At 41.5% G+C, this 27,743-nt stretch overlaps 1 protein-coding gene across 1 annotated transcript in view; it reads right to left on the bottom strand.

The window, feature by feature from the left end:
* The window catches only part of TRPM8 (transient receptor potential cation channel subfamily M member 8), a 657,600-nt gene that overhangs the window by 230,862 nt on the left and 398,995 nt on the right, over positions 1 to 27,743 (bottom strand). Inside the window, exon 10 of the mRNA XM_058185213.1 lies at positions 22,834 to 22,936. Coding sequence (XP_058041196.1) covers positions 22,834 to 22,936 — 103 coding nt within the window. The remainder of the gene's footprint in view (positions 1 to 22,833; positions 22,937 to 27,743) is intronic.

The following is a 27,743-nucleotide window of genomic DNA, read 5'->3' as shown; positions in this document are numbered from 1 at the left end:
ATACCTATCTATTACACATTAACTATTTTGTTCCTCTATGATATCTTCTCTTACGTTTATACATCTATAAATTAAATTTAGATTCTTTCTCCAACCATTTATACTATGTATTCCACGTTTTGTAATAAATCGTTTCCTCTTGGTCTTCTAATTATCTGCTTCTGCGTATTCTAGCACCCTTTTTTAATTGATGGAGCAAATCTTTGTTTCCAATTTTGTGCAAATGAAATTCTGGCAGCTGTAATTATGTGAAATATGAGGTAATAAATTTCTTTTCTAATCTTCTCTTTTATAATTCCCAATAAAAATAATTCAGGTTTCATAGCAATTTTTCCCTCTGTCATTTCCTCTAGCCATTTTTGGATTTTTAACCAATATGCCTTTGCGTTGGTGCATGTCCACCACATGTGGAAGTATGTCCCGTATTGATGGTTGCATTTCCAGCAATTTGGTGCATTTTTGGGGGATATCTTGGCCAACCTCGCTGGGAGTAAATGCCACCTATAAAACATTTTGTAAATGTTTTCTTTATAGGCAGCTGACAATGTCATCTTATAATTTGTTCCCCATAATTTTTCCCAATACTCTAATTCAATATTATACCCCAAAAATTTCTCCAAAATTATCATCGTTTCCTTTACTGTTTCCTCCTCCATTTTGAATTGAAGGAGGCATTTAAATATTTTGATAATTATTTTCTCATCAGTCCCAGTTAATATTTTATCCATTTCTTGTTGGTCAGTTTGGAATCCATATACTTCTAAATCTTTTTTTTAATTTTGTTTGGATTTTTAAATAAGACCACCAATTTTAATTCCTTCTTCCAAAATTTTTTGTCTAGATTTCAAATTCCCTAATCCATCTAACAGTTCCTTATATGTTACTATTTTATTAAGGTCAATTAAATTAGGGTAGACCAAGGCTTCCATTGTCAACACCCATCTTGGGATTTTTGGATAAAAGTTCCTTTTGATTTTCGTCCAACTTTCTAATAGTACTTCCCTCACTCTGGAAATACTTATGGGCTTTGTCTTTTCCATCCCAAATAAAGGCATACCAACTTTTCTGCAAGTCATGACCCTCAATTGTTAAAATTCTTCCATTCTTTAGATTTATCCATTCTCTGAGCTATGACATTACTGCTGCCTAATGGTATAGTTCCCAATCTGGAAGGTCAAAGCCACCCTTACTTCTGGCATCTTTTAACATTTTAAATTTGATTCCGGGCTTTTTCCCTAGCCATATATATTTACTAATAATTTTATTCAATTTGTCAAAAAAGGTTTTCTCCAATTTTATAGGTACTGTTTGAAACAAATATAAAATTTTGGGTGGGATATTCATCTTTATTATGGCGATTCTCCCAATCAAAAAAAATTGTAGTTTTCCCAGTTTTCTACATCTTTGTTGCAATAATTTTGAGTAATTGTCTTCTTTTATTGAAGATGTTCTTGCTGTGAGCCAAATGCCCAGGTACTTTGTCTTTTTGACAGTTTGAATTCCTAGTTTCTCCTCTAATTTCTTATTTTGGCCTTGTGTGAGGTTCTTAATAATTATCTTTGTTTTATTTTTATTTATTTTCAGGCCTGCTACTATTCCAAATTTCTCTAAGAGCTTTTCTCCTGTTTCTAAAGGGGCCTCTAATATAAATGCCATGTCATCTGCAAAGGCCTGTGTTTTGTATTCTTCTCTTTTAATTAACCCTTTTATTTCCTTATTTCCCCTTATCTGTGTCAATAATATTTCCAATGCAAGGATGAATAAAAGGGGAACAATGGACAGCCTTGTCTAACCCCTTTATTTATATCATCTTTTTCTGTAAGATCTCCATTGACCAAAATTTTTGCTGTTTGCTTAGAGTAAATTGTCTTAATCAATTCTATAATTTTTTTGCAAAATTTCATCCTGATTAATTAATTAAAAACTGCCAATTCAAGTTGTCAAATGCCTTTTGGGCATCTACCTTTATTATTGCCAATTGTTTTTTCTGGGTGGGCCTCATAGTATTCTAAAATATTCATTATAATCCTTGCATTGTTTTTAATTTGTTGTTTGGGTAAAAACCCATTTTGATCCGAATGAATAATTTTGTTTAATATCTTTTTTAAACTTTCTGCTATTATTGTTGCCAGGATTTTATAGTAGGCATTAACAACGAGGTTGGCCTATAGTTTTGAATAAATTGGTTATCTGTACTTTCTTTTGGAATTAATGCTATATATTCGGTTCGGAGGTTATGGGGGGGGAGTGTGTTCCTTTGTGTGAGGGTGAGTCCATCTGCACGGTAAGTGGGAGGGGCAGATATGGCGGAAGGTGGGGATCGCATCGGTTTAGGGGGTCACGCGTTCGATGTATACAGGCGATCGCGTGCCCCGATCCCCCTGACTTCTCCCGTTTCCCGGATGGTCAAGACCCTCAGAGCCTGGGCCTTCATCTGATGTTATGCAACGCACGGTCCGTGGCCAATAAGGCCCCCCTAATACATGATCTGATTCAGGGGGGTGCCACGGATATTATAGGCGTTACGGAGACCTGGTTGGGCACTGAAGGGGGCGTGCCCCTGGTTGAGATGTGCCCACCGGGTTTCCGTGCATTCCATCAGCCGAGGGCCCAGGGTAGGGGTGGGGGGGTGGCGGTTGTTATTAAAGAGAGTCTAGAGCCGAAGGAGACCACTGTACCTCAGATTGCCGGGTGTGAATCCCTCTTTGTGAGGTGGGGTCATAGATGTCAGATGGGCTTGCTGGTCGCGTACCTGGCTCCTTGCTGCGTGACAGCCGCCCTGCCCGAGCTTCTGGAGGTGCTTGCCGGGGTGGCAGTGGAGACCCCCAGACTTTTAGTCATGGGGGACTTTAACTTGCCATCTGCTGGCTCGTCATCGACAGTAGCTCGGGAGTTCATGGCCTCCATGACGGCCCTGGACCTGACTCAAGTAGTGGATGGCCCTACTCACATCGGGGGAGGCACACTGGACCTGATTTTCATCTCTGGTCAGTGGTTGAAGGATCTGGACTTGAGAGATATAGTCACAGAACCTTTGTCATGGTCAGATCACTCTCTCCTTCGCCTGGACTTTCTGACCGCTACCCAACACCGCAGGGAGACGGAACCACTACGTTGGTACCGTCCCAGGCGCCTGATGGACCCAGAGAGGTTTCGGATGGAGCTTGGGCCATTCCCTGAGGGTCTTGCTCACGGCATGGCAGAGGAACTAGCCGCAGCCTGGGAACGGGCTGCGGCTGGGACTTTAGACCGTGTCGTGCCTCTGCGGCCTCTGACCTGGCGCAGATCCCAACCGGCTCCTTGGTTCTCCGAGGAGCTGAGGGGGATGAAACGCCGGAGAAGACGCCTAGAGAGTTCTTGGAGGTCCAGCCGTTCAGAGGCTGATCGGACACTAGTTAGATCCTATACTAGGACCTACCTAGTGGCACTGAGGGAAGCGAGGCGTTGCTACGCCTCCTCCCTCATTGCGTCGGCAGATAACCGCCCAGCTGCCCTGTTTCGGGTGACCTGCTCCCTCCTTCACCAGGGGGAGCGGGATGACCCGTTGCAGGGACGTGCTGAGGAGTTTAACGGTTATCTATACGATAAAATCGTTCAGCTTCGGGACGGTCTGGACCAAAATTGTGGCGATTCGGACGGGCGTCTGAGGCGGTCTTGGTGATATTGTCTGGGATGAGTTTGACCCTGTGGCTCCGAGGACATGGACAGGTTGCTGGGTAGATTGAATGCCACCACGTGTTTACTGGACCCGTGCCTCCTGGCTGGTGCTGGCCACTCAGGAGGTGACACGAGGCTGGCTCCAGGGGATTCTGGCGCTTCCTTGTTGGAGGAGTCTTTCCGGCCGCCTTGAAAGAGGCGGTGGTGAGGCCCCTCCTCAAGAAGCCTTCCCTGGACCCCGCTGTTTTAGGTAATTATCGTCCGGTCTCCAACCCGCTTCATGCGAAGGTTGTAGAGAGTATGGTGGCATATCAGTTTCCCCTCCACCTGGAGGAAACTGTCTATCTAGACCCGTTCCAGTCCGGCTTCCGGCCCGGTTACAGCACTGAGACGGCTTTGGTCGCGTTGGTGGATGATCTCTGGAGGGCCAGGGATAGGGGTTGTTCCTCTGCCCTGGTCCTATTAGACCTCTCAGCGGCTTTCGATACCATCGACCATGGTATCCTGCTGCGCCGGTTGGAGGGATTGGGAGTGAGAGGCACCGTTTATCGGTGGTTCTCCTCCTATCTCTCCGACCGGTCGCAGACGGTGTTGACGGGGGGGCAGAGGTCGACCCCGCGGCGCCTCACTTGTGGGGTGCCGCAGGGGTCGATTCTCTCGCCTCTTCTGTTCAACATCTATATGAAGCCGCTGGGTGAGATCATCAGTGGCTTCGGTGTGAGGTACCAGCTGTACGCTGATGACACCCAGCTGTACTTTTCCACACCAGGCCACCCCAATGAAGCTATCGAAGTGGTGTCCCGGTGTTTGGAAGCCGTACGGGTCTGGATGGGGAGAAACAGGCTCAAGCTCAATCCCTCCAAGATGGAGTGGCTGTGGATGCCGGCATCCCGGTACAGTCAGCTGAGTCCACGGCTGACTGTTGGGAGCGAGTCATTGTCCCCGATGGAGAGGGTGCGCAACTTGGGCGTTCTCCTGGATGAACAGCTGTCTTTTGAGGACCACCTGACGGCCGTCTCCAGGAGAGCTTTCCACCAGGTTCGCCTGGTGCGCCAGTTGCGCCCCTTTCTAGACCGGGATGCCTTGTGCACAGTCACTCACGCCCTTGTGACGTCTCGTCTGGATTACTGCAATGCTCTCTACATGGGGCTCCCCTTGAGGGGCATCTGGAGGCTTCAGTTAGTCCAGAATGCAGCTGCGCGGGTGATAGAGGGAGCCCCTCGTGGCTCCCGTGTGACACCTATCCTGCTCAGGCTGCACTGGCTACCTGTGGCCTTCCGGGTGCGCTTCAAGGTGTTGGTGAACGTCTTCAAAGCGCTCCATGGCATTGGGCCGGGCTATTTACGGGACCGCCTGCTGCTACCGAATACCTCTCACCGACCCGTGCGCTCTCACAGAGAGGGACTCCTCAGGGTGCCGTCGGCGCGACAGTGTCGTCTGGCGATGCCCAGGGGAAGGGCCTTCTCTGTGGGGGCTCCCGCCCTCTGGAACGAACTCCCCCCAGGACTCCGTCAACTTCCGGACCTCCGAACCTTTCGTCGCGAGCTTAAAACTCACTTATTCATCTGCGCTGGACTGGGTTAGTTTTAAATTTATGGGTTTTTAATGGGTTTTTATCCTAAATTTTTAATCTTGGCCAATTTAATAAGTTTTTTAATTGTATTTTAATCGTATTTATACTGTATCATTGTGTATTTTTTATCTGGCTGTGAACCGCCCTGAGTCCTTCGGGAGAAGGGCGGTATAAAAATTTAAATAATAAATAAATAATAAATAAATAAATATATGCTTCCATCCACGAATTTGGCATTTTGGCTTTCTCTAATACGTCATTATATATATCCAACATAATTTTTTCCAAAACTTCCTGAATTTTTTTATATACTTCCACTGGAATTCCATCTGTCCCTGGTGTTTTGTTATTTTTCTGTTTTTTAATTGCTTCTCTTAACTCTGTTAAAGTAATTTTCCCATTCAACATTTCCCTATCTTTGTCTGTTACACTTGGCAAGTTTCTTTCCTATAAGTAATTTATAATATTTTCTTCTTTAATATTTTCTTGACTATATAGTACTTGAAAATAATTTTGAATAATATTCCCCCCCCCCCTTGATTCTATGGTGCAAATTCCCTTATTCATCTTGTAAATATTGTATCCATTTTTTAGCTTTTTCTTTTTTCAATTTATGGGCGAATCATCTCCCTAGTTTATTTGCTGATTCAAAATAGTTTCGTTTTGCCAATTTTATATTCCTCATCATTTATTCCTGTTATAGTAGATTAATTTTATGTTTCATTAACTCTATTTTCTTTCTGATTTCCATGTTTTGGGGATCTTTCTGAAGTGATAGTTCTAATTTTTTCAGCTTCTCCAGTGTTGACGTTTGTTGTTCCTTTTCTTTGTTTCTCCTCGCCATGTACTCAATAGTTATCCCCCTCATATAAGCTTTGGCGGTGTCCCATAAGTTTTGTAGTGTAGTATCTTCATTTCTATACTCTTTAAGAAACAACTTTAATTCCCTTTCCATTATATGTGAATAATGTTTTTCTTTAACAATTCTTTGATCTAATGTCCATCTTTTCTTTTTTCCCCTACCTTTCCATCTTAATACTAAGAGACTATGGTCTGCCCAGGTGTTCGTCATGATAGCCATCTCTTCTAGATTATTGATCAATTCTGGGTTCATCCAGGCCATGTCTATGCGAAACCATGAGTTATGTGGATGAGAGAAGAAAGTTTACTGTTTTTTCCTGTATATTTAATTGTGCATCACTTAAATTAAACTCTTTTGCCATTTTGAAAAATGCATTTGGTAATTTTCAACTTTTAGTTTTGTTTTCTTTCACTGTCTTATAGTCCAATTTATTGTCTACCACTCCATTGAAGTCCCCTATTATACAAATATTTTCACCCTCTAATTCCCTTATTTTCCTGTGTAATTTATTATAATTTTTTTCTTGTTTTATGCTTGCTGCGTAAATTGTTACTTACAGTATTTTCCTATAATTTGTACTTATTTCCATTATTAAAATTCTTCCGTCTTTATCACTAAATATTTTCCTAGGATTTAACCAATATTTTATATATACAGCGATCCCTCTTTTTTTATTTTGTGCCAGTGCCGAGCATGTTTCCCCTAATTTAGGACATTTTATGAGATCTCTATGTTTTTCTTTAATATGTACCTCCCGGAGACAGATGATATCCATTTTTTCTTTTTGTAATCTTGATAGTATTTGTTTACATTTAGTGGCTGAGTTGATGCCATTTATATTTAGTGACAGTATCTTTATGTCATTTTTCATCTTCTTACTTCTCTATTAATCTCAGTCTTCTCTTTGCTCTGTTCTTGGTCTGTGCTCTGGTTCTGGCTCCTTCCCTCACTTGATGGTCTACTTCCTTATGGTCTCCTGTGTCTGGTTCTACAATTTTTTCTTCTGAAATCTGATCTTCCTGGCTTTTACTTTCTCCTTCTTCCCTATTGTCTTATTCATCTTCCCACTTATATAGTGATCATATAACTCCTGAGCCTTTTCTAATGTGTCAATCTAAAATTTTTTCTCCTGCCATATTATCAACATCCCCTCCCGGATCGTGGCCAGGTGTCAAGGAGGAAAGCTGTGGAAAGCGATCTCTACATTAAAGAGAGTTGCTTCCACAGCGAATTCCAATGTATCGGCGAATTCTGTGGAGTCCCAGATCCCCTGGAGGGGGATTGGAAGAAAGAGGCACTCTGCAGGGTAGCTCTTGGAAGAAGCTGAGAAAGCTAGCGGCAGACAATCTTGGAGAAGCAGATCGGGAGAAGGAGACAGCCTGCAATGGCAGCTGCAAGGAGATAACAGCAGACAGCTGGACAAAGATAGCAGTGGACTAGCAGGACAATGGCAAAATGGATCTGGTTTAAAGTGTTTTTGGCAACCTTGAAAGCGTGGCCTCAGAAGAAGATCGATCTGGGATACTTCTAAAGCGGAGGAGAAAGAAGAAGGCCCCAGGAAGGAGGAGGACGTACGTAGCCCTTTTCGAGAGATAGCAGTGAAGGCAAGTTTGGGCATAAAAGAGATTTCTGCCCTGGAACAGACTGAACTAGCAGAGAAGGAACTAAAGATTTTAAAGGCTTCTTCTTTTTCTGAGTACTATTAAATTTGGAAACAATTAGAAGGTGGAGACTGAGAGTAAAGTGCTGTTAATTTGGAGGTTACTGACACTGTGGAGAGACTTGTATTACTGAGTCATACAGAAAGAGACAAGGGAGATGTTTGCTGTCTAAAAAGGAAATAAGTTTTACGAAAGGAAAGTGACTACTGCAAGAAGGATTAATTAAAGGATTAATTTAAGGATAAGAAAAAGAAAAAAGAAAATCCATAGAGAGGAGGAGAAAAAAAAGAATTGTGGGAAAGAACTTATTAATTGATTGAGCTATAGTGAGTACAATTGTAATTGTAGTAGTACAGTCTATCATTTAAACTTAAACATAAATTGGAAAGGATTGCTATCACTGTGTTTATTAATTATTGTTGATATCTATTAATTATTGATGATACTAATATTATTAATGCTATAAATGATAAGTTATATATGTTATTGCTAATGATTTTAGATATTGATTGATGTAACAGATTGATAGTTTTCAAGTGTGAATTGACATAAGCACTTAGAAATTAGAAGTACTGGTTAGAGATAGAAATAAGAGGATAGACTTGGAGATAAATAGGGAAGGAATAAATTAAGCATTGGTTAGGGTGTGCTGGAGAGGTACAAGAGAATTGTTAATAAGTGGGGAGGTTGGTTCAAGCTGGTTATAGAGATATACCCAACTTATCGAAGATTAGCATGGGAAGAGGACAGATAGCCCAGGTGGCGGAGTTGAGTCCAGCAGGGCAAAGATCAATAGAAGAGATGTTACAAAAAGAAAGATCAAATACCTTCAAAGACAAATGTTACAATCTAATGTTACAATCTATGCAGGATGTAATGTTGAGAAACCACAAAGATTTGAAAAGGGAGATAGGGGAAGTGAGGAATAATACCAGTGAACTAAAAGAAAAGATAATGTCAATTGATGGTAAATTTGAATGTTTCCAGCAGCAAATTATAAGAAATGAACAAAAATAATGGAGATGGAAGAAAGAATGAGTCGGGAAGAAAAATCTGTGGATGAAATGAATATGAAATTAATACAAGCCAATAAAGAACTTGAATCAACCGTTATCCAATTAGAGACGGAAAAAGCCTCCCACTACTTGCGTTTTCAAAATGTGAAGGAAAATAAAGGTGAAGATCTGCTGGAGATGATGGCAGATATGTTGGCAGGAGCATTAGGTATTGGAAAAGAGGAAATGGTGAATGAGATGGACGAAACCTATTGAATCCACACCAATTATGCAAGGAGGCACAATCTACCAAGAGAGGTTCATATCAGGTTTGTAAAGAAGTCGATCCGGGATGAAATTTTGCATAGGACAAGAGATGACCTGTTGGAGTATGGAGGGAGACAGTTGGTGGTTCTTAAGCAAGTACCCAGAAGAGTGAGAGAACTGAGAAGGCCCTACCAGACTTTGACTTCCAAACTAACACACTTAAATATCAACTTCCGATGGCTGATCCCAGAAGGTATTATGGTAAGTTGGCAGAAAAAAAGACTTAGGCTTGATATGGTGGACAAAGCGGAAGAATTTTACAGACAAAATTTTGGCAGTATTGATGAATTAGAGGAAAGAGAATTAAGAGAAGAAGGTGAATTAAAGGCTCTGGAGGTGATAGAAGCTTCAACAAAAGAAAGAGGAAATGGGAAGGAAGGAAGAATGGATATAGAAGGATATGATGAAAGCAAGCACAAAGAATACACAGAAATTAGACAGACTAGGGCGACAAGATCCAAACAGAAATAGAGATGCACAAGAGGGAATAACACTTCTATCAATAAATGTTAATGGCTTAAACTCACTGATAAAGAGAAAAAAACTACTTCAATAAATCGAGTAAAATGCAGTTAGATATAATCGTGTTACAGGAAACACATATAAAGGAATCACAGCAACAATTACTAGAATGTCCTAAACTGGGGAATATGTTCACAACCCTGTCACAGCAAAAAGAGGGGGGAATTGTGATATATATCAAAGAAGGAATTCTAGCAAAACAGATTAGCAAAGATGAGGAGGGAAGGATATTAATAATTGAGATAAGATTAAATGGAAAGAAAGTTGTCTTGGTGGGACTATATGCACCAAATGAAGGCCAAATGATATTTTATAATTACACAAGATGATTGGAGAATTGGAATATGATGACATCTCTATAGATGGGGACTTCAATGCAATAGGTGATAGGGAATTGAACCATAAGAGTGATAAAAAGAGGAAAAGTACTAAAAGGATACTGCCTAGTATGTTCTTTCAAATGGTGGAGGAGTTAGGTTTTAAAGATAGTTGGAGAGAAAGGAATAGAAAAGTGAAACAATATACCTTTTATTCAGGAAGACATAGTACATGGTCTAGGATTGACATGGAATGGGTATCACTAGAACTGGATTCGGAAATTGAAGAAATTAAAATTGATATAAATTCATGGGCAGACCACAACCCTATTGGAATTAAATGGAGATGACAAAAAAGGACAAAACGATGAACTTTGAAAAAAGCAATCCTAAACCAAAATGAGTTTAAACAGAGAATGGATGAACAAATGAGTTTATTCTTCCAAGACAACAAAAAAGAAGACACAAATAACCAAAATCTCTGGGATACTGCAAAAGCTTTCATGAGAGGAGTTGCGATAGAACACATGGCCAAGGAGAATAAACAAAAACAAAACAAAAACAAAAGAAAGAAAGTTTAGAAAGAGAACTGAGTAGAGCGGAGAAGGGATTACAAAAATAGCCAAATAAACAAGTTCAAACAGCAAATCAGGGAAATTAAACATAAATTAAATATTTTTTTATTTTATTTTTTTATTTGCATTTATATCCCGCCCTTCTCCGAAGACTCAGGCTGGCTTACACTATGTTAAGCAATAGTCTTCATCCATTTGTATATTATATACAAAGTCAACTTATTGCCCCCAACAATCTGGGACCTCATTTTACCTACCTTATAAAGGATGGAAGGCTGAGTCAACCTTGGGCCTGGTGGGATTTGAACCTGCAGTAATTGCAAGCAGCTGTGTTAATAACAGACTGTCTTAGCAGTCTGAGCCACCAGAGGCCCAGTATTATTGAAAAAGAAGGGCTAGCTCAACAAACAAAAGGTGTTATAAAGAATTTTTTTAAAAACACAAACAAGCCAAGGCGGTGGCTAGCGTATAGATTGCAGAAACAGAGGGACACTAGATGGATTAACAAATTGAGGGCAAATTAATGTATCAAAATGAAGAGAAGAAAACTGTAGTGTATGAGTTCTTTAAAAAACTATATGAAGATAAAGAGAAAATTGGGGAAGATAACATTTGGCAATATTTTTGGAAAACAGGATTGCCTAAAGTCCCAATAGAATACAAGGAGGTATTAAACATTATTAGAATTAATGGAGGCAATCAAAAAGCAAAAGATAAATAAAGCACCAGGTCCTGATGGGCTGCCACCAGAGATATACAAGAACCACCAGGGAATACTGAGTCTCATCTTGTTAGATGTCTACAATGATGTTTTAAGTGAGGCAAGAATTCCAACTTCTTGGAAAGAAGGGACAATCACATTGATCCCAAAGGAAAATTCTGACCTGACACACATTAAAAATTATAGACCGATATCCCTATTAAATTCAGACTACAAAATTTTTATGATGATTATGGCCAAAAGACTTAAAACATTTTTAGAAAATTTTATCCACTCAGATCAAAATGGTTTTTTGCCCAGATGATACATTAGGAATAATATTAGAATTATACTAGATGTCGTGTCCCACCTCCCACTCCGACGAACGAGTCAAGGAAGTCCGTAACAAACTTGGCAACGAAGCCTCTGCAGCTTGCCAAGTTCCTTCAAGGTTTATCAGGGCAGGCAGGAGTCCAAGTTGTGACTTCAGCGATAGGGTCCGGTATCAGCAAACTCGATAAGACTTTGCTTGACTCAGGTTGGAATGCCAAAAGCAGGTCCTTTATATAGGCTGTGGGGTGTGGCTCCATGACTCAGCATTTATCCAGGCCTGCCCCTCCCTTCCTTCTGCTGGCATCACCTCTCAGATCTCCAGAAGTGAGGATCCTCCCACTTTGAATTGTCTTCAGCTGGATCTGCTGTCTGGGAAAGGGAGGGGTCAGAAGGAGTAGGCCCGAGCAATTCCAACACCTGGCTGGCTTCCTGCTCTGATGGCTGAGCCAAAGGAACACACGCTGTATGAGTGAGATTTATTAGGCTACTCCTTTCACTCCTGGAATCGTCTCCGGGCATGGGGCCAGGGCCGGGGGCTGGAGGCATGACAGGCCATTCATCTTCATTATCAGACACGGAGTCTGATAACAGGCCCGGTTGGAGACGGGAGGGGCCCGGCTGAGGAGAGGAAGGAGGACGAGTCACAACACTAGACACCATAGAATATTATGAGTCTCACAATGAAAAACAGATGGTACTAATATTTGCAGACATGCAAAAGACATTCGATAATGTTAAATGGGAATTTATTCTAAACCAGTTAAAATATATGGATTTCGGGGGAAAAATCATAAAGATGTGTGGAGCAATTTATTCGGAACAAGAAGCAAAAGTCGTAATCAATGGGGAGACAACAATGAACTTTCAAATTCAGAAAGGCACGAGGCAAGGTTGTCTACTGTTGCCATTATTGTTTATTTTATTGCTAGAAACGCTGAATAGAGTAATTCGTGAGGATAATAAAATTAGGGACTTGAAGACCAGAAATGAAACCTTCAAGGTGCAAGCGTTTGCAGATGACCTTGTTTTTATTATTGAGGAGCCATTGCAGTCTGGTGTATGGCTGATGGAAGTACTGGAGGAATATGGGGAGGTAGCTGGCCTAAAGATAAATAAATAAAACTAAAACGTTAATCAAAAATATGACAGAGGAGCAAAAAAAAAAAGAATTAGAGGGGAAAATTTATATTCAGATAGTCAAAAAAATCAGATACCTGGGGATTCAATTAACATCAAGACGTATGATGCTCAGGGACGGGCTGAGAAATTTGGAAGTTATCTGCACGATAAAATCACTCAGATCTGGGATGGGCTGGACACAGATTGGGTAGATCCAGACGGGATGACGCGGGCATGTCTTGAGAACATTGTTTGGGCTGAGTTTGACCCTGTGACTCCCGATGACATGGACAGGATACTGGGGAGGTTGAATGCCACCACATGTTTATTGGACCCGTGTCCCTCCTGGTTGGTACTGGCCACCCAGGAGGTTACACGAGGCTGGCTCCAGGGAATTACCACCGCTTCTCTGAGGGAGGGAGTCTACCCAGCCGCCTTGAAAGAGGCGGTGGTGAGGCCCCTCCTTAAGAAGCCTTCCCTGGACCCAGCTATTTTGGCTAATTATCTTCCGGTCTCCAATCTTCGCTTTTTGGCGAAGGTTGTGGAGAGTGTGGTGGCCTGGCAACTCCCCCGGTACCTGGAGGAAACTGTTTATCTAGACCCGTGCCAGTCCGGCTTCAGGCCTGGGTACAGCACAGAGACGGCTTTGGTCGTGTTAGTTGATGATCTCTGGAGGGCACGGGACAGAGGTTGTTCCTCTGTTCTTGTCCTGTTGGATCTGTCAGCGGCGTTCGATACCATCGACCATGGTATCCTGCTGCGGCAGTTGGAGGGCCTGGGAGTGGGAGGCACTGTTTTACGGTGGTTCTCCTCCTACCTCTCCAACCACTCGCAGACGGTGTTGACAGGGGGGCAGAGATCGACCCCTAGGCAACTCACTTGTGGGGTGCCACAGGGGTCGATTTTCTCACCCCTCCTGTTCAACATTTATATGAAGCCGCTGGGAGAGATCATCCGTGGTTTCGGGGTGAGCTGTCAGCTGTATGCTGACGATACTCAACTGTACATCTCCACCCCGAACCACCCCAACGAAGCCGTCGATTTGATGACTCGGTGTCTTGAGGCCGTTCGGGTCTGGATGGGGACGAACAGACTCCAACTCAACCCATCCAAGACGGAGTGGCTGTGGATGCCGGCGTCCCGGAACAGTCAGCTTACCCCATTGCTGACTGTGGGGGGGCGAATCGTTAGCCCCCAGGGAATCGGTGCATCACTCCAGCCACTCCTTCTCCAGATGCGAACCCAGCCTGACCTTGACAGGCAGGAAAAACGTTATTATGTCTAATCATCCTTTGCACTAACCCCCTACTCCCCTCCTTACCCACAGAGGAGAATGTGGCGGTGTGTGGAAGCCTTCGGCCTAGTATGGCTTCCAAAGCTGACACCAGAGATGTAGAGCAATGCCCATTGTTTTGTTTGTTTTTAAAACCAATAATTTTTTCTAAAAAATAAAATAAAATAATAATTTAAAAAATCCCCTCCGGGATGAGCCATCAAAACATCACTATATTTTAGTAATTGTGTAGAGAGAAAATGATAACTTCGTCTTTGCTCTCTTCCTCTTTTTGGAATGTTTCAAATTAGTACAGTAATCTCCTTTCCATTGTACATCAGTGGGTCTTTCTCGTGTTTTACTATATACTTCATCTCTTATTTTTTTCCTAACAAATTTAACATGGACTTCTCTCAGAAGCCTGTTCCTCTGTGCGTAATTTGTGTGGATCCTGTATGCCTCATCGATTTCATTTTCCAGTTCTTGTTTACCTTTTTGCAATATTTCTGCTAGTAACTCAGCCATCCAGTGCAGGGAGATTTTCTTCTTTGTTTTCCGGGATATTTTGAAAGTGGAGATATACCATCAATTTTTCCATCTCCAAATTTATTGTGGCTTCTTCCAGTTCCTTATGTTCTGCCACCATTTTATTTGTTACTATGTCCATTTTTCCCCCATATGTTCCGTTTTAGCCTCTACCGACTTTATCTTTTGTTCGTTTTTAATTATCATTTTCTGCATTGTACCAATTTTATCATCAAGCTTTCGTATCTCCTCATCTCCCCCTTTACTTCTCCCATGTAATTCTTAATGTTTTTGTGATTGGTTGTCATGATCTCCTGCATTTTTAACATTGTTTATTGTATCGCTAATAAGGTTGACTGCATATGTTGTAAATTAACATTTGTGCCAGCTTTTTCACCTCCCAAACTGGTTTGCGCCGATTTTGATCCTGAGGGGGAAGTGTCATTGAAGTTATTCCCCCCCCCCCGTTTTAGTGACTGTGGTAGTTGTGCTTTTCATTTTGATATTCCTAAAGAAGTTTTTCCACAGTACCATATATATTTTTCCCTTTATCAATTGTATTTTTTATTCCTCTCTTCCAATCTTTATCCTTCTGTATTTTCCTTATATTCTTTCCCTTTGTTATAATGTTCCCCAATAATCTCTTATTATATTATGGTATAATCCAGGGGTGAAATGTAAAATTTGTTACTACTGGTTCTGTGGGCATGGCTCGAGGGGTGTGTGTAATGTGACTGGGTGGGTGTGGCCAACTTTTTTTTACCTTTAAAAGCATTTTTTTCTACAATAAAAATGTAAAAAATGCTTTTAAAAACAGTAAAAAATGCTTTTAAAAGCCTGTGATGATCAGGTAACTCAGCTGGGATCACCAGAGGAAAAAAAGCTTTTAAAGGGTTCTGACGATCCCAGCTGAGTTGCCTGATCGCCAGAACCTTTTAAAAACATTTTTTCTACAACCTCTTCGGCCAAAGAGGTTGTAAAAAATGCTTTTAAAAGCCTGTGATGATCAGGCAACTCAGCTGGGATCACCAGAGGAAAAATGCTTTTAAAGGGTTTTGACGATCCCAGCTGAGTTGCCTGAAGGGTTCTGGAGACCAGGCAATTCAGCTGGGATCTCCAGAGGAGCCTTTGGCCGAAGAGGTTGTAGAAAAAATGCTTTTAAAGGGTTCTGATGATCCCAGCTGAGCCACACGATCATCAGAGCCTTTTTTTTCTTTTAAAAACACTTTTTTGGCCGAAGAAAAGATGCTTTTAAAAGTTAAAAAAAAACACTTTTTGATGATCGCGTGGCTCAGCTGGGGGGGAACAGTGGCAGGGATTTTTGCTACCAGTTCTCTGAACCACCTGCCACCATCATTACCAGATTGGGCAATCCAGTTCAAACCGGGAGCATTTCACCCCGGTGAATTAATTAATTAATCCTTAATTAAGTAAATTTCAATTTCTAACAATCAGTTAAGTAAACTATTAATATTTGATTAGTAATTATTAATATCTAAATATATAAATCAATAATTCATCAATGTATTCTTTCCTTCCTAAACTTCTATTACCATTACAACTAGCAACCTTAGGTATATTTCTATGTATACTACTCTATTCGCTTACAATTAAGTGAGGATCTATTAATATACCAAACTAAATATACAACTATGTAGATACACAAAGAATAATATGGGTTAATACAAGTTATAAATATTTCAATATATGTATACGTATATATAAATAAAGATAAGTGTTATCTAAGTATATAATTACAAATATAGATATTAATTACATTTAATTATAGATACTTCCATTGATGTATATATATAAAAAGATTCTTTCGAATCTTTTAACAATCTCTGAGAGTTTCCCCCTTCTGGCACTTTTATTCTCTTCTCTCTGGTTCTTCAAGCTGCTTTCCACTATTTGCTCCCTGTATAAATCATCAGGACATCACACCTCTGAATCTACCATTCTTGAGCAGATTTCTTCCATGTATATCCGGAGGGCTCTCACCTAATGGGCGCTCACACTGCTCCACATTTAAACTCCAAAGAAACTCCTCCACCTCGCTGATCCGTCCAAGATCCGACCTGCCAAAAGAAGCTTCAAAAACACGGAAAATTGGGTACAAACTAGTGGAGCCCAGCTCATTTTCCCTGCTACAGCTTGACGTCACCACCAGAAGTCTATGCAATCGACTTATATCCCCTTGATGGAACATCTTGTCTTATTTTGATAGGTCCAAATATTGCTCAGTGGTCTGTCAATGGTCTTTCACCGCCCCATTCTCAATTATTTGTAATCTCAGAAAGTCAGCCTGGAAACCTTTTACTCAATCCTGATGTTGCTCCTCAGGGAATACAGTAATTATAATTCTTTATGTACCACAGTTAATTTTGGTGTGCACTGCACGCACACACCTTGCATTTGGTGTGTGGTGCACATTGTGCATGTGCAGCCAGTGAACCGGTTCAGATTTCACCACTGTCTTGCATGTAGATCCGGATTTGTGCCAGGAAGAATCCCAGTTGCTTGGGGTCTCCATTGAACTTAACACTGAGGGCTGGTGTCTTGTGATCTCTCTGCCTGGCTAGTGCAACCGCTGCTGGTGGCGTGGTTGGACTGCTGGGCCTGTGGTCAGTTATGGAGCTGGGGTAGTTGCCAATGCTGTGAGGGCAGATGCTATTTTGGCCACTGCGGCAGATGTGGTTGTCCCATCGCTTACCCAGGTTGATGTCAGCTGGATGGCCAGATGGACTCCTTGGGCCAAGGCTTCATGTGCTTTAAGGTTGCTGAAAACTTCCCTCAGGAACCCTATGGCTTATTCCAGCATCCAGTCCTCTCAATCCAGCTCCTCTGTAATTGTTTCTTCTTCCAGCTCCTCTCATGGCTCTCTCCAGCAGCTGCCGTGGCTCTCACAAGTGAGAGTCACACACACACCATTCTTCCTTCTTCCTGACCCCAAGAGACCATTGGGGTCTCGGCTGGTTTACACAGATTTCCACTTGTCCCAGCCATTTGAAGAGATCCAGCCTCCAGAGGTTTTTGAAGATGTTTCCCCCAGGTTTTGATCTCCTCCTGATAACTCACTTGAGTGGACATTGTGTGTACAGTCTCCACAGTAGAGGCAACTCCCTCTCTGGGTTGACCACAATTGCAGTTCTAGCCTAATGTCATACCTGCCTCACCTAGGGTGTGTCAAAGTCCAGTCCACCATTCATTGATTCCATTATCTCAGAATTTCTTGTATTCATATTCCTTTCAATCTTTTCTGGCAGATCTATAGTTTTCAAATCAAGTATTTTTTCTTCACATCTGACAGCAACAAAACAGGTTCCAATTCATGAAATTGCAAATCAAGTCCAACTGTTATTTCCTACTTTTGGAGACCTTCCTTGGTTTGGTTCAAAGCCATTGTTGACCCATAAAAATTTTAATTTATGTTTTCAAATAAAACCTGCAAATTGAAGACCATTTTTTTCCAAATGATTTCTAGAAAGCCTTATCTCCTTTCAGAGATATTTTGAAAAATACTTTGTTCAAGTACAAGAAAAGCAGATAAATTGTAACCCAGTGTTCACAGAGAAAAGTTGAGATAAAGTTTTTTCCCCAAAAAATAAAAAGTAATTAGGAAAAAGAGAATTTTCCCATCAAAAGTTAAAAAATAAACATCAGAGTTCTTTTTTTAAAGAAGAGCTAGAAAGAACAAAATTTGTAATATAATCCTGTATAGTGTAAGTCTAATTGAATGACTTTCACTGCCAGAAGATATATTTTCTTCACAGACTTCTTGCCATGGCCAACTTCCCACAGCCAACTCACCATGGCCAAGTTGCTGTGGCTAACTCACTGCTGGACAACTTGCTGCAGGACAAGATTTTGTATAATATTGAAGATATAGTGGAATAGAATCATTAAAGGATGACAAAGGAGGGACAAAATGAATGTGAATGACAAAAATTAAAATAACATTTTAATTATTTTAAATAAGTAAATTGAATTGTTCTATTGTTCCACAGCGAGTTATTCTGTGGCGAGTTGGCCATGGTGAGTTGTCCTATGGTTAATTGACTATGGGAAATTGGCTGTGGCGCGTTGGCTGCCTCAACTTGTCCCATTCTGTTTCCTTACGGCAAAAGTGAAAATGATTTGGAGTTCAACAGTAAACAGTGAAAGAATAGAAAAAAAGAGTCATAAAAGTGCATTAAAGGGTTATAAAATGGAACAGCAATAAACTAATTGTAAATCAAAGGATAGAAAAGATTTAAAGGATGCAATTAAAACCCAGGCATGCTTAAAAAAATGAATACCTGAAGAGAAAAGATGATAAGAGACCCAATCTTCCAATTGCTCTTTACAAAGAATTACGGTCTTCAAGATCCCATTGAGAACCATAGGTACATGATTGTCTGAAGGTCTTCTTGGGTCCTTCCTAGTCTCCCCTTCAAAAACAGGGAGCAAAGCCACCAACTTGCTTTGGTGGCAAAATCAGGTATTCGGCAGTGGGAGAAAAAGAATCCCCCACTGCTCAGCGCATCATCTTAGAGAAAATATCCAGACTTTCTAATTCCTTATTCAATGCCTCTCTACCTCTTGACCATTTTATATACCCTAACAACTCTTTATAAATTTATTAAAGACTTATTGTTTAGATGCACTGTATGTATTACTGGAGGGAGTCGTAAAATGTTTGGATGTTAAAAGTGTTTTGCTCTGAATAGTACCACCTTGCACTTTACTTGCACTTTTCAGTAAATAATATTTATGTAGCAAACCCCTCTAAACAAAAAAATGTAATATAATATTTTAACCCTTTGATTTCTCCATAAAGTTGGATCTTAAAACTGTAATAGGTCACAAACTGAATATGGCCCTGCATCCGTAACATTTTTAATCCTGAACAAAATTGTCCATGATTAGGAAAAGATAAGATATGACTACTGTAATTAATATATCTACAATGGATAAGTGATGAAGAATAGAAATAAAATACCTATTAACATAAGATTGGTGCTATCAAGATATGAAACAGAGGTAGAAATTAGAAAGGGGGAAATACTACAACAAATATTGTTATATAACTTGTTAAAATCAGCAAGTAGATGAAAGGATAAGAAGTTGAAAGATGACTGTATTCTGTATAATGTTATTAGAAAGATATGAGTACAATTAATATAGGTGATCAAAATTGTTACTTTTATTATTATTACTTGGTATCAAAATCAAAACCCAGAAGCAACACTGTTCATGTATTTAATACTTATATACATTTAAAAATATTTTTTTTTTAAAAAAAGGAAAAGACTCCTCACTAATTTTTTCCAGGAAGTGCTAACTATCCAATAGGCTCTTTATTTATTAATTGTAGCGGCGCAAAGTTGCTTGATCAATTTTATTTAAAACATTTATAGTCTCCCATCTTGTACAAAACTCTGGGTCATTATGTATGTACATTTTGTATGTATTATTATGTCATTATGTATGTACATTGAATTCAGTATGTACTGAATTCAAAGTATTGACAAAACTTCATAGTATCAGTAGCTCTCTCCTTATCGGCCAGGAGGAGTGACAGCGAGTATGGCTTGGCTAATGCAGCAATTATTTTTGTTAATGGAGAAGGTTTCTTTTTATTCTGTTCTTGACTGAGTTTAGAGATGTTCCTACAATTCAACTGATTGGGGAGAATCAGTTGAGTTGAGACCAAGGTTACATGATAGCAGTATTGCAGTATTTAAGGGACTGCCATAAAGAAGAAGGGGTCAACTTATTTTCCAAAGCACCAGAAGGCAAGACAAGAAACAATTAATGAAAACTAATTAAGGAGAGAAGCAACCTGGAATTAAGGAGAAACTTCCTAATAGTGAAAACAATTAACCAGTGGAACAGCTTGCCTTCAGAAGTTATAGGTGCTTCATCACTAGAGGTTTTTAACAAAAGATTGAACAGCCACCTTTTTGAAATGGTATACGGTCTCCTGCTTGAACAGGGGGTGGGACTAGAAGACCTCCAAGGTCCCTTCCAGCTCTATTCTGATTGATTGATTGATGAATAGATGGATGGATTGAATTAACCCTATTTAGGCTTATATGTACCATTACAATTAGTCCTTGCTTAACAATGGTAATTGGGAATGAAATTTTCATTGCTAAGTGGAACCCCGCATAATTGCACTATCTTGGGATGGAGATTCCCAGTGACCATTGTTAAGCAAGGACTACATGGATTGTTCAGCAAGGACCTCATCTTCCAAGTTTTTGCTAGCTTCTCCTTTGCCTTTGCTTGTAGAAAGCCATTGGGGAGAGTCGCAAGTCATGATTTTGTCTATGGAGATTCTCAGTCATCCAGGTCAAAAGGGCAAGTGAACTTTCTGTTTCCTTGAAAGGGGTTGTTTTCAAGAATAAAATTTAGTATGTGCCTGTCATGGCTGTCAGCTTTGGAAGCCTGTCATGGCTGTCAGAGCCTGGGTCCAAGGAGGACCATGAGATGGAGCTAGGGCTCCACCTCATGCCCTCTGGCATGAGAGGGCAGAGGAATTACCAGAGGAGGAACTACCAAAGGAGCAGGAAGAAACAGTCCGACGTCCCTTGGGCCTGGGAAGGGTCTCCAGTGACAGAGAGAGGGTGTAAGATGACCAAGCAAGAGGGGAGGAGATGGCAGGCAGCAAAGCACAGAAGTGATGGAGCTCCGGCAACAAGCAATTAGCTCTCCCCTGATTCCTGAGCACAGAGAATGGAGAGGAGGCAGGATGAGTGCAGGGCGACCTGATGACTAGGGAGGATGGTGCCCTGCCCCTCTTCACAAGGCTCACCTGGGGAATAAGATTTAAAGAGATGCCATTGGGAACAAGTGTTGCCTTTTTCCAGTCTCACACGCTATTACCAACTTCTATATACTTTGTGTGCCTTGCCCTACTTGCCGTGCCCCGTTTGCCTTGCCTGCTATGTGCGAGTTTGCAGTGACACAGTTCTGCTCTGGGTTGTGCTGCAGTCCCAGTGAACTCTTCCTGTGATGATGACTCCTTGAAACAAAATTCCCTGAACTGTGTCTGCTTTGAAAACTGTGCTGCTCCTCTGGATTAATAGTAGACAGGAACTATTGGAGGTGCGTGTTTAGAGCTTTGCTCCTGGACTTGCAGTGAATGGTGGGACTTTTGGAGGAAAGTTGGAGCAATAAAGGGTTATTGCTTCTGTGTCCAGCCCAGGGTCATCACAGTGCCCAGAGAACAAATTCACACATGTGGTGTGGGTGCTACAAAGGAACAGAGGAAACTGGAATGTCCTTGCAAAGGAATGTGGGATTCTGGGGTGTTGTTTAAGCATGATAGGATTTTTCTCCAAATGGGCTGAATTGCAGTCCCTGGAGAAGGCATCTGGCACCACGTTTCTGCTGCCGCCACCATTGTCCTTTGGATGAACAGCAAAATGCCACCAAACTGGCATAGGAGAGCTTGAGGGTATGGGATGGGCAGCATTACAGGAAGTGGAGATGGGTAGCAAGTTTCAGGGCTCGCGCAAAGTACAGCGGCAGCAGTGGCAAAAGTATGATGCCAGACCACCCTTGTGGGCCTTTCCAGATCTGCCACTCTGTTCCCTCCCCCGCCCCCCAGGGCCCTAGGCAGTTCAATGGGAAGGCAGAGGCCCATCAATCAATAAATGGATTGGCCAGCAGTTAGTGATCTGAGCCATGAATCAAGCAGGGATAAGTGTCTCTGGGCAAATTGCCTGTGGCCATGCAACAGGGGAAAGGTTGGGGGCCCAATGACAGGATGCAGTGCTGGCAGAAAGTCAACCAAGAATGAACACTGATGATAGGTCTGCTGTGATGGGGTACCCAGGGATGCCACAGTCAATTGTCCCATTCTGTATCTGATCTTTAGGGAAAGGCAGTCCTAAAGGTAACCTGATCCTATTCCATATAGAGCTTTAAAGATGATGATCAGCACCTTGAATTGCAGGAAAGAAACTGGAAGGTAGTGTATCTTGTGCAACATAGGTATTATTTGGGCAAATCTTGGACCCCATTACTGTGCATGCTGCTGCATTCTAGATCAGCTGAAGTTTCTAGTTTGTCTTCAAGGGCAGCCCCTAATAGAGTGCACTGCAGTAATCCAAACAGGAAAAGTCCAAAGCATGGGTGACCTTGAGTAAGACCTCCCAATCCAGGAAAAGGCATAATTGGTGCACCAGATGAGCATGTGTGAAGGCCCCCCAGCTATGGCTGTTACCAGCTCCTCAAGCAAGAGCAATGAGTCCAGGAAGACTCTCAAATTTCACACCAGCTCTGTCTGGAGAAGTGCTACCCCATCCAGAGTCAAACAATCATCTGATCCTGGGGGCTGGGGCATATTGTAGAAATGAGTAGCATATAAGTTGAATGAATGAGAAAATAAGAATGACAACATACCTTTAAAAAGAGCATATGAAATCGCATTGCTCACAATTTCATCTCCAGCATCTTCAATTTTTATGACTGTTAGCAGATGAGGGTTTTCAAGTATTTCTTTGATCTAAACAAGGCAAATCAAGATTTCATCTATCCTCCAAATCTTTCTAAATCAAGAAACTTTTCTTTTACTTAAAAATTTCCTGACACTTAAAAAGATACAACATATAGGTTCATACTTAGTAGCTATTATGCTGCATAAAACTTACTATGAGAGGGTCTTGGTGCTCTTTGAACTTGGTTGTTTCAGTGTGCTGAATGTTACCTAGGTTGGGTAATGAATAATGATATCCATGCAATTTCATCAAAAATGCCCAATCACTCAACCAATATAGTACAATAAACACAAGCTGTAAAAAGGATAACACTGCCATACATCAAAACATCTCAGAAACCAAACATGCCAGGGAATTCCTGAAAACTTGGCACTCTGACAAATTGGCCAACAATTGATACATAGACATAAACAACATCTACATACTGTGCAAAAGAAACAATCAACAAGCCAAAAAGAGAACTGTAGGAAATGACCAGACTGAGCCAGATTTTGTGATTTCCCTGGGGCTTGAAATTAATTTGAACTATTCCTCTTCACTAAAAATTTAATGAGCTCTGGAATATCCAATCCATGGCTTAAGATCCCAGAACTGCAGCAATAACGGATGAGCCAGATATATATACATACATACATACATATATATATATATATATATATATATATATATATATACATATATATCTCAGCAGATCCCAAGATGGCATAACAATAGCACTTAGACTTATATACTGCTTCACAGTGCTTTACAGCCTCTCTAAGCTGTTTACAGAGTCAGCATATTGTCCCCAAAAATCTGGGTCCTCATTTTACCGACTTCAGAAGGATGGAAGGCTGAGTCAATCTTGAACCACTCAGAATTGAACTCCTAGAGTGAGCCTTGAATTAGCCTGAAGTACTGCATTCTAAACACTGCACCACCATGGCTCTTAGACCAATTATTAAACCAGTTATCCCATCCCAGCAATTGGAAGCTCCAATCACCATGAATGCACAAGCACAGGTAGCTTTGAATGGCACCCTGAAAATGGCTCTGGAGGAGGACCAGTGGTTCCAAACCCGTAAGGGAGAAGGCACAATGCAAGATTGTTTAGTATGGGTGGAAGCCAAATTGTACGCCCCTGATGGTTTTACAGAAAAGCCATGTTCCAAAGGTAGTGGGACACTATGACTTTGTTAAAATCTTGCACTTAGTTAAGCGCCAGTTTTGGTGTCGGTCACATAAAGAAGGATATAGAGAGGTATGTATGCCTTGTTTGTGCCTCTGCCAAGAGGAAACAAGGCATACTCCTCCAGCCAGTAGCAAAGTCTAAAGCCCCATGGAAAGAGGTTTCAATGGATTTTAAAGTGAAACTGCCTGAAAGCTTGGGAAACACAGTGATTTGGGTGATAACTGGTTTATTTTCCAAACAAGTGCTCATTTTGCAAAGCCAAAAAATCCCCTCCACTTGCGCTTTGGCTAAACTGTGCAGCATGGCATGCCAGAAAGAGTAATCTCAGATCACAGAGCTGATTCACCTCGCAATTCTGACAACAGTTTTTAAAACTTTTGGGGACAACCCAAAGATTCAGCTCCTTGAATCATCTGGAAATGAATGTTGAACATGCAAATGGGGCCTGAAGCAGTATCTCAGGTGTTACATTAATTACCAACACGACAATTGGGCAACCCTCCTTCCTTTTGCTGAGGTTGTTTACAACAATTCAGTGCACAGTAGCACCGGTTTCATCCTTTTTAAAGTGGCCACAGGGCAGGACTTTATATCTATTCCTGAATTTCCCTAGGCTACCCATCAACCACCTTTTTAAAGGAATAGGTCACCCAACTACCAAATACCTTGCTGGTAGTATGGGAAAGTTTGGAGGAGGCAAGGGAAGTGTATAAAAAACAAGTTGACAAAAGGCGTGCGAAACCAAAATACTTTAAATTTAGAGACAAGGTCTATTTATGTACTAAGCACTTACTAACCCAGTGACTGTTGAATTTAAATTACCAAAGTCCCTTAGACATATGCACCTGGTGTTTCACTGCAGCCTCCTAAAATCAGAAATCATGTCTTCCTTATGCCCAGAGCCCCAACACAGCATTGGTATTAAGCCAGTTCAGGCAAACTGGTAGTGGAGATCATGGATGGGCCTGCCCACCTGCTCTATGCCAATCTATTTAGGCATGGTTTTGAGGCCGGGCGCATGCGCAGAAGGTGCGAGTGTGCACGAAGTGAGTGTGCACGCAGGGCGAACCGGTGGCAACAAAATGTGAAACCCACCGCTGCCTCAATTGCCTCCTGATCCCATCATGATCAAAGGAGAGCAGCATTTTGAAGTCAAAGACTTGAAAGCTCTTTACCAAACAAAACAATGTCCCAAAGGTGTTGTTTTTTTTCAAGAGGCAACTGGACTTTCTGGTTTTTCTCTTTGAAGACACTTCACTTCTCATCCAAGAAGCTTCTTCAACTCTGACTGGATGGTGGGGAATGGAAGGATTTATACTTGTTGCAGACAGCTGGTCATTTGCATTCTTTTAGTGAGTCGTTAAGACTACCTGGAGAGCTATCTGTGTCATCAGGGTCACCTGAGTGGTGGAAATGGGTGTGGAGCCTTCTTGGAACTGTTGAAAGGGCTGTGTTGTAGACTGGAGATAGATAATGCCATATCCCTCCTCCTCTGTTGAGAGAGGGCTGTTCAATTTTGACATAGATGGCCTCTTTGACCCCTCTTTCAAATCAGCGGTTCTCTCTGTCCAAAATGTGGACTTTGCTGTCTTCAAAACAGTGCCCTTTGTCTTTTAAATGCAGATGGACTACTAAATCTAGTCCTGATGGGCTTGTTCTCCTCTGTCAGTGGTGGCGAACCTGTTCGGCACTGAGTGCCAAAAAGGGAGTGCACACTTGTCTGGGCTGTAACCTGGAAGAAGAGCTACCCAGGGGGCATGCATGATTTTCCAGTTTCTGGTGCATGTATGCGTGCCAGCCAGCTAGTCTTCTGGGTTTATGGCATGCATGCGCACGCGATGATCAGCTAGCCGGTGCGCATGCTCACACAGGAAAATGGAAGACAATAAATAATTATAGATTTTTTAAATCAGTTTCTCCTTCGGTCCTATTAAAATTTGATCCAATTCTGTTGGTTCTTTATAAAAAACATATGTTTTAACATCTTTATAGTATCTAGAGTGTTTCTGTACATGTAGTCACCATGCTAAATTTATTCCTTGGCTATTCAATTCCTGTTTGTTTTTCAGTTCCCCCTTCTCATTTAAAGTATCTTTATATCTTACAATTTTCCCCATAGTTATCACATTTGGATATGTTAGTGCCTCCATTGTGGAGAGCCAGACTGGTATTTTCAAATAGTGTTTTTCCTTGATTTTTACCCATATTGAAAGTAGGGTGATCAGGCAACTCAGCTGGGATCGTCAGAACTCTTTAAAACTTAGGCGTCCTCCTGGATGCACGGGTGTCTCTAGAAGACCATTTGACGTCCGTCGCCAGGGGGGCCTTTTATCAGGTTCGCCTGATTCGCCAGTTGCGCCCCTTTCTAGACTGGGTTTCCCTGTGCACAGTCACTCATGCCCTCCTTACATCCCGCCTGGACTACTGCAATGTTCTCTACATAGGGCTCCCCTTGAAGAGCACCCGGAAGCTCCAACTGGTCCAGAATGCGGCCGCGCGGGTGATAGAGGGAGCACCTCGTGGCTCCCATATAACACCTCTCCTGCGTGGATTGCACTGGCTCCCGGTAGTCTTTCGGGTGCAATTCAAGGTGTTGGTTACCACCTTTAAAGCGCTCCATGGCTTAGGACCAGGCTATTTACGGGACCGCCTACTGCCACAAACAGCCTCCCACCGACCTGTGCGCTCCCACAGGGAGGGCCTCCTGGGGTGCCGTCAGTTAAACAATGTTGACTGGCGACCCCCAGGGGGAGGGCCTTCTCTGTGGGGGCTCCTGCCCTCTGGAATGAGCTGCCTCCGGGGCTTCGCCAACTCCCCGACCTTCAGACCTTCCGCCGTGAGCTGAAGACTTTTTTATTCCATCGAGCTGGGATAGCCTGAATAAGTAATTTTAAATGGGGTTTTAGTTTTTATTATTGTTAGTTTTAGTACTTTGGCCACTATTTATATAAATTTTATTCTGTTTTTAATTTGTATTTATTGTATTTTTAACTGGCTGTGAACCGCCCTGAGTCCTTCGGGAGAAGGGCGGTATACAAATGTAATTATAAATAAATAAATAAAATAAAAGCTTTTTTTCCCTCTGGGGATCCCAGTTGAGTTGCCTGATCATCACAGGCTTTTACAAAGAATTTTTTTACAACCTCTTTGGCCAAAGAAGTTGTAGAAAAAATGCTTTTAAAAGTAAAGTAAAAAAAACATTGCCCATGCCCACCCAATCATATTACTCCCACCATCAAGCCACGCCCACAGAAATGTAACAAATTTCATCCCTGCCCCAGTTGTAAATCATGTCCCTCTAATACAGTAATGGTCTATGTCTCAGAGTTATCCATTCTTTTAGCCAGGTTAGGGCAGTGGCTTGATAGTATAGTTCCCAATTTGGCAACCCAAAGCTCTATTGGTAGAGTCTTGCATTAATTTCAACCTAATTCTTGCTTTCTGCCTTGCCATATAAATTTGGTTACCATTCTATTTAATTCCTCGAAACATTTCCTTTCTAGCTTTATTGGGATTGTTTGAAACAGGTACAACAGTCTTAGTAGGAAATTCATTTTGATGGTAGCTATTCTTTCTAAGTGATAATTGCATATTTTTCCACTTTTTCAAATCCAATTTAATTTGCTGTGTTAATGTTAAGTAAT

The sequence above is a fragment of the Ahaetulla prasina genome, chromosome 1, assembly GCF_028640845.1.
Source record: "Ahaetulla prasina isolate Xishuangbanna chromosome 1, ASM2864084v1, whole genome shotgun sequence".
Classification (NCBI taxonomy): Eukaryota; Metazoa; Chordata; class Lepidosauria; order Squamata; family Colubridae; genus Ahaetulla; species Ahaetulla prasina.
Note: the sequence above shows the minus strand (reverse complement) of the source record. Positions and strands in the feature narration are given on the sequence as shown.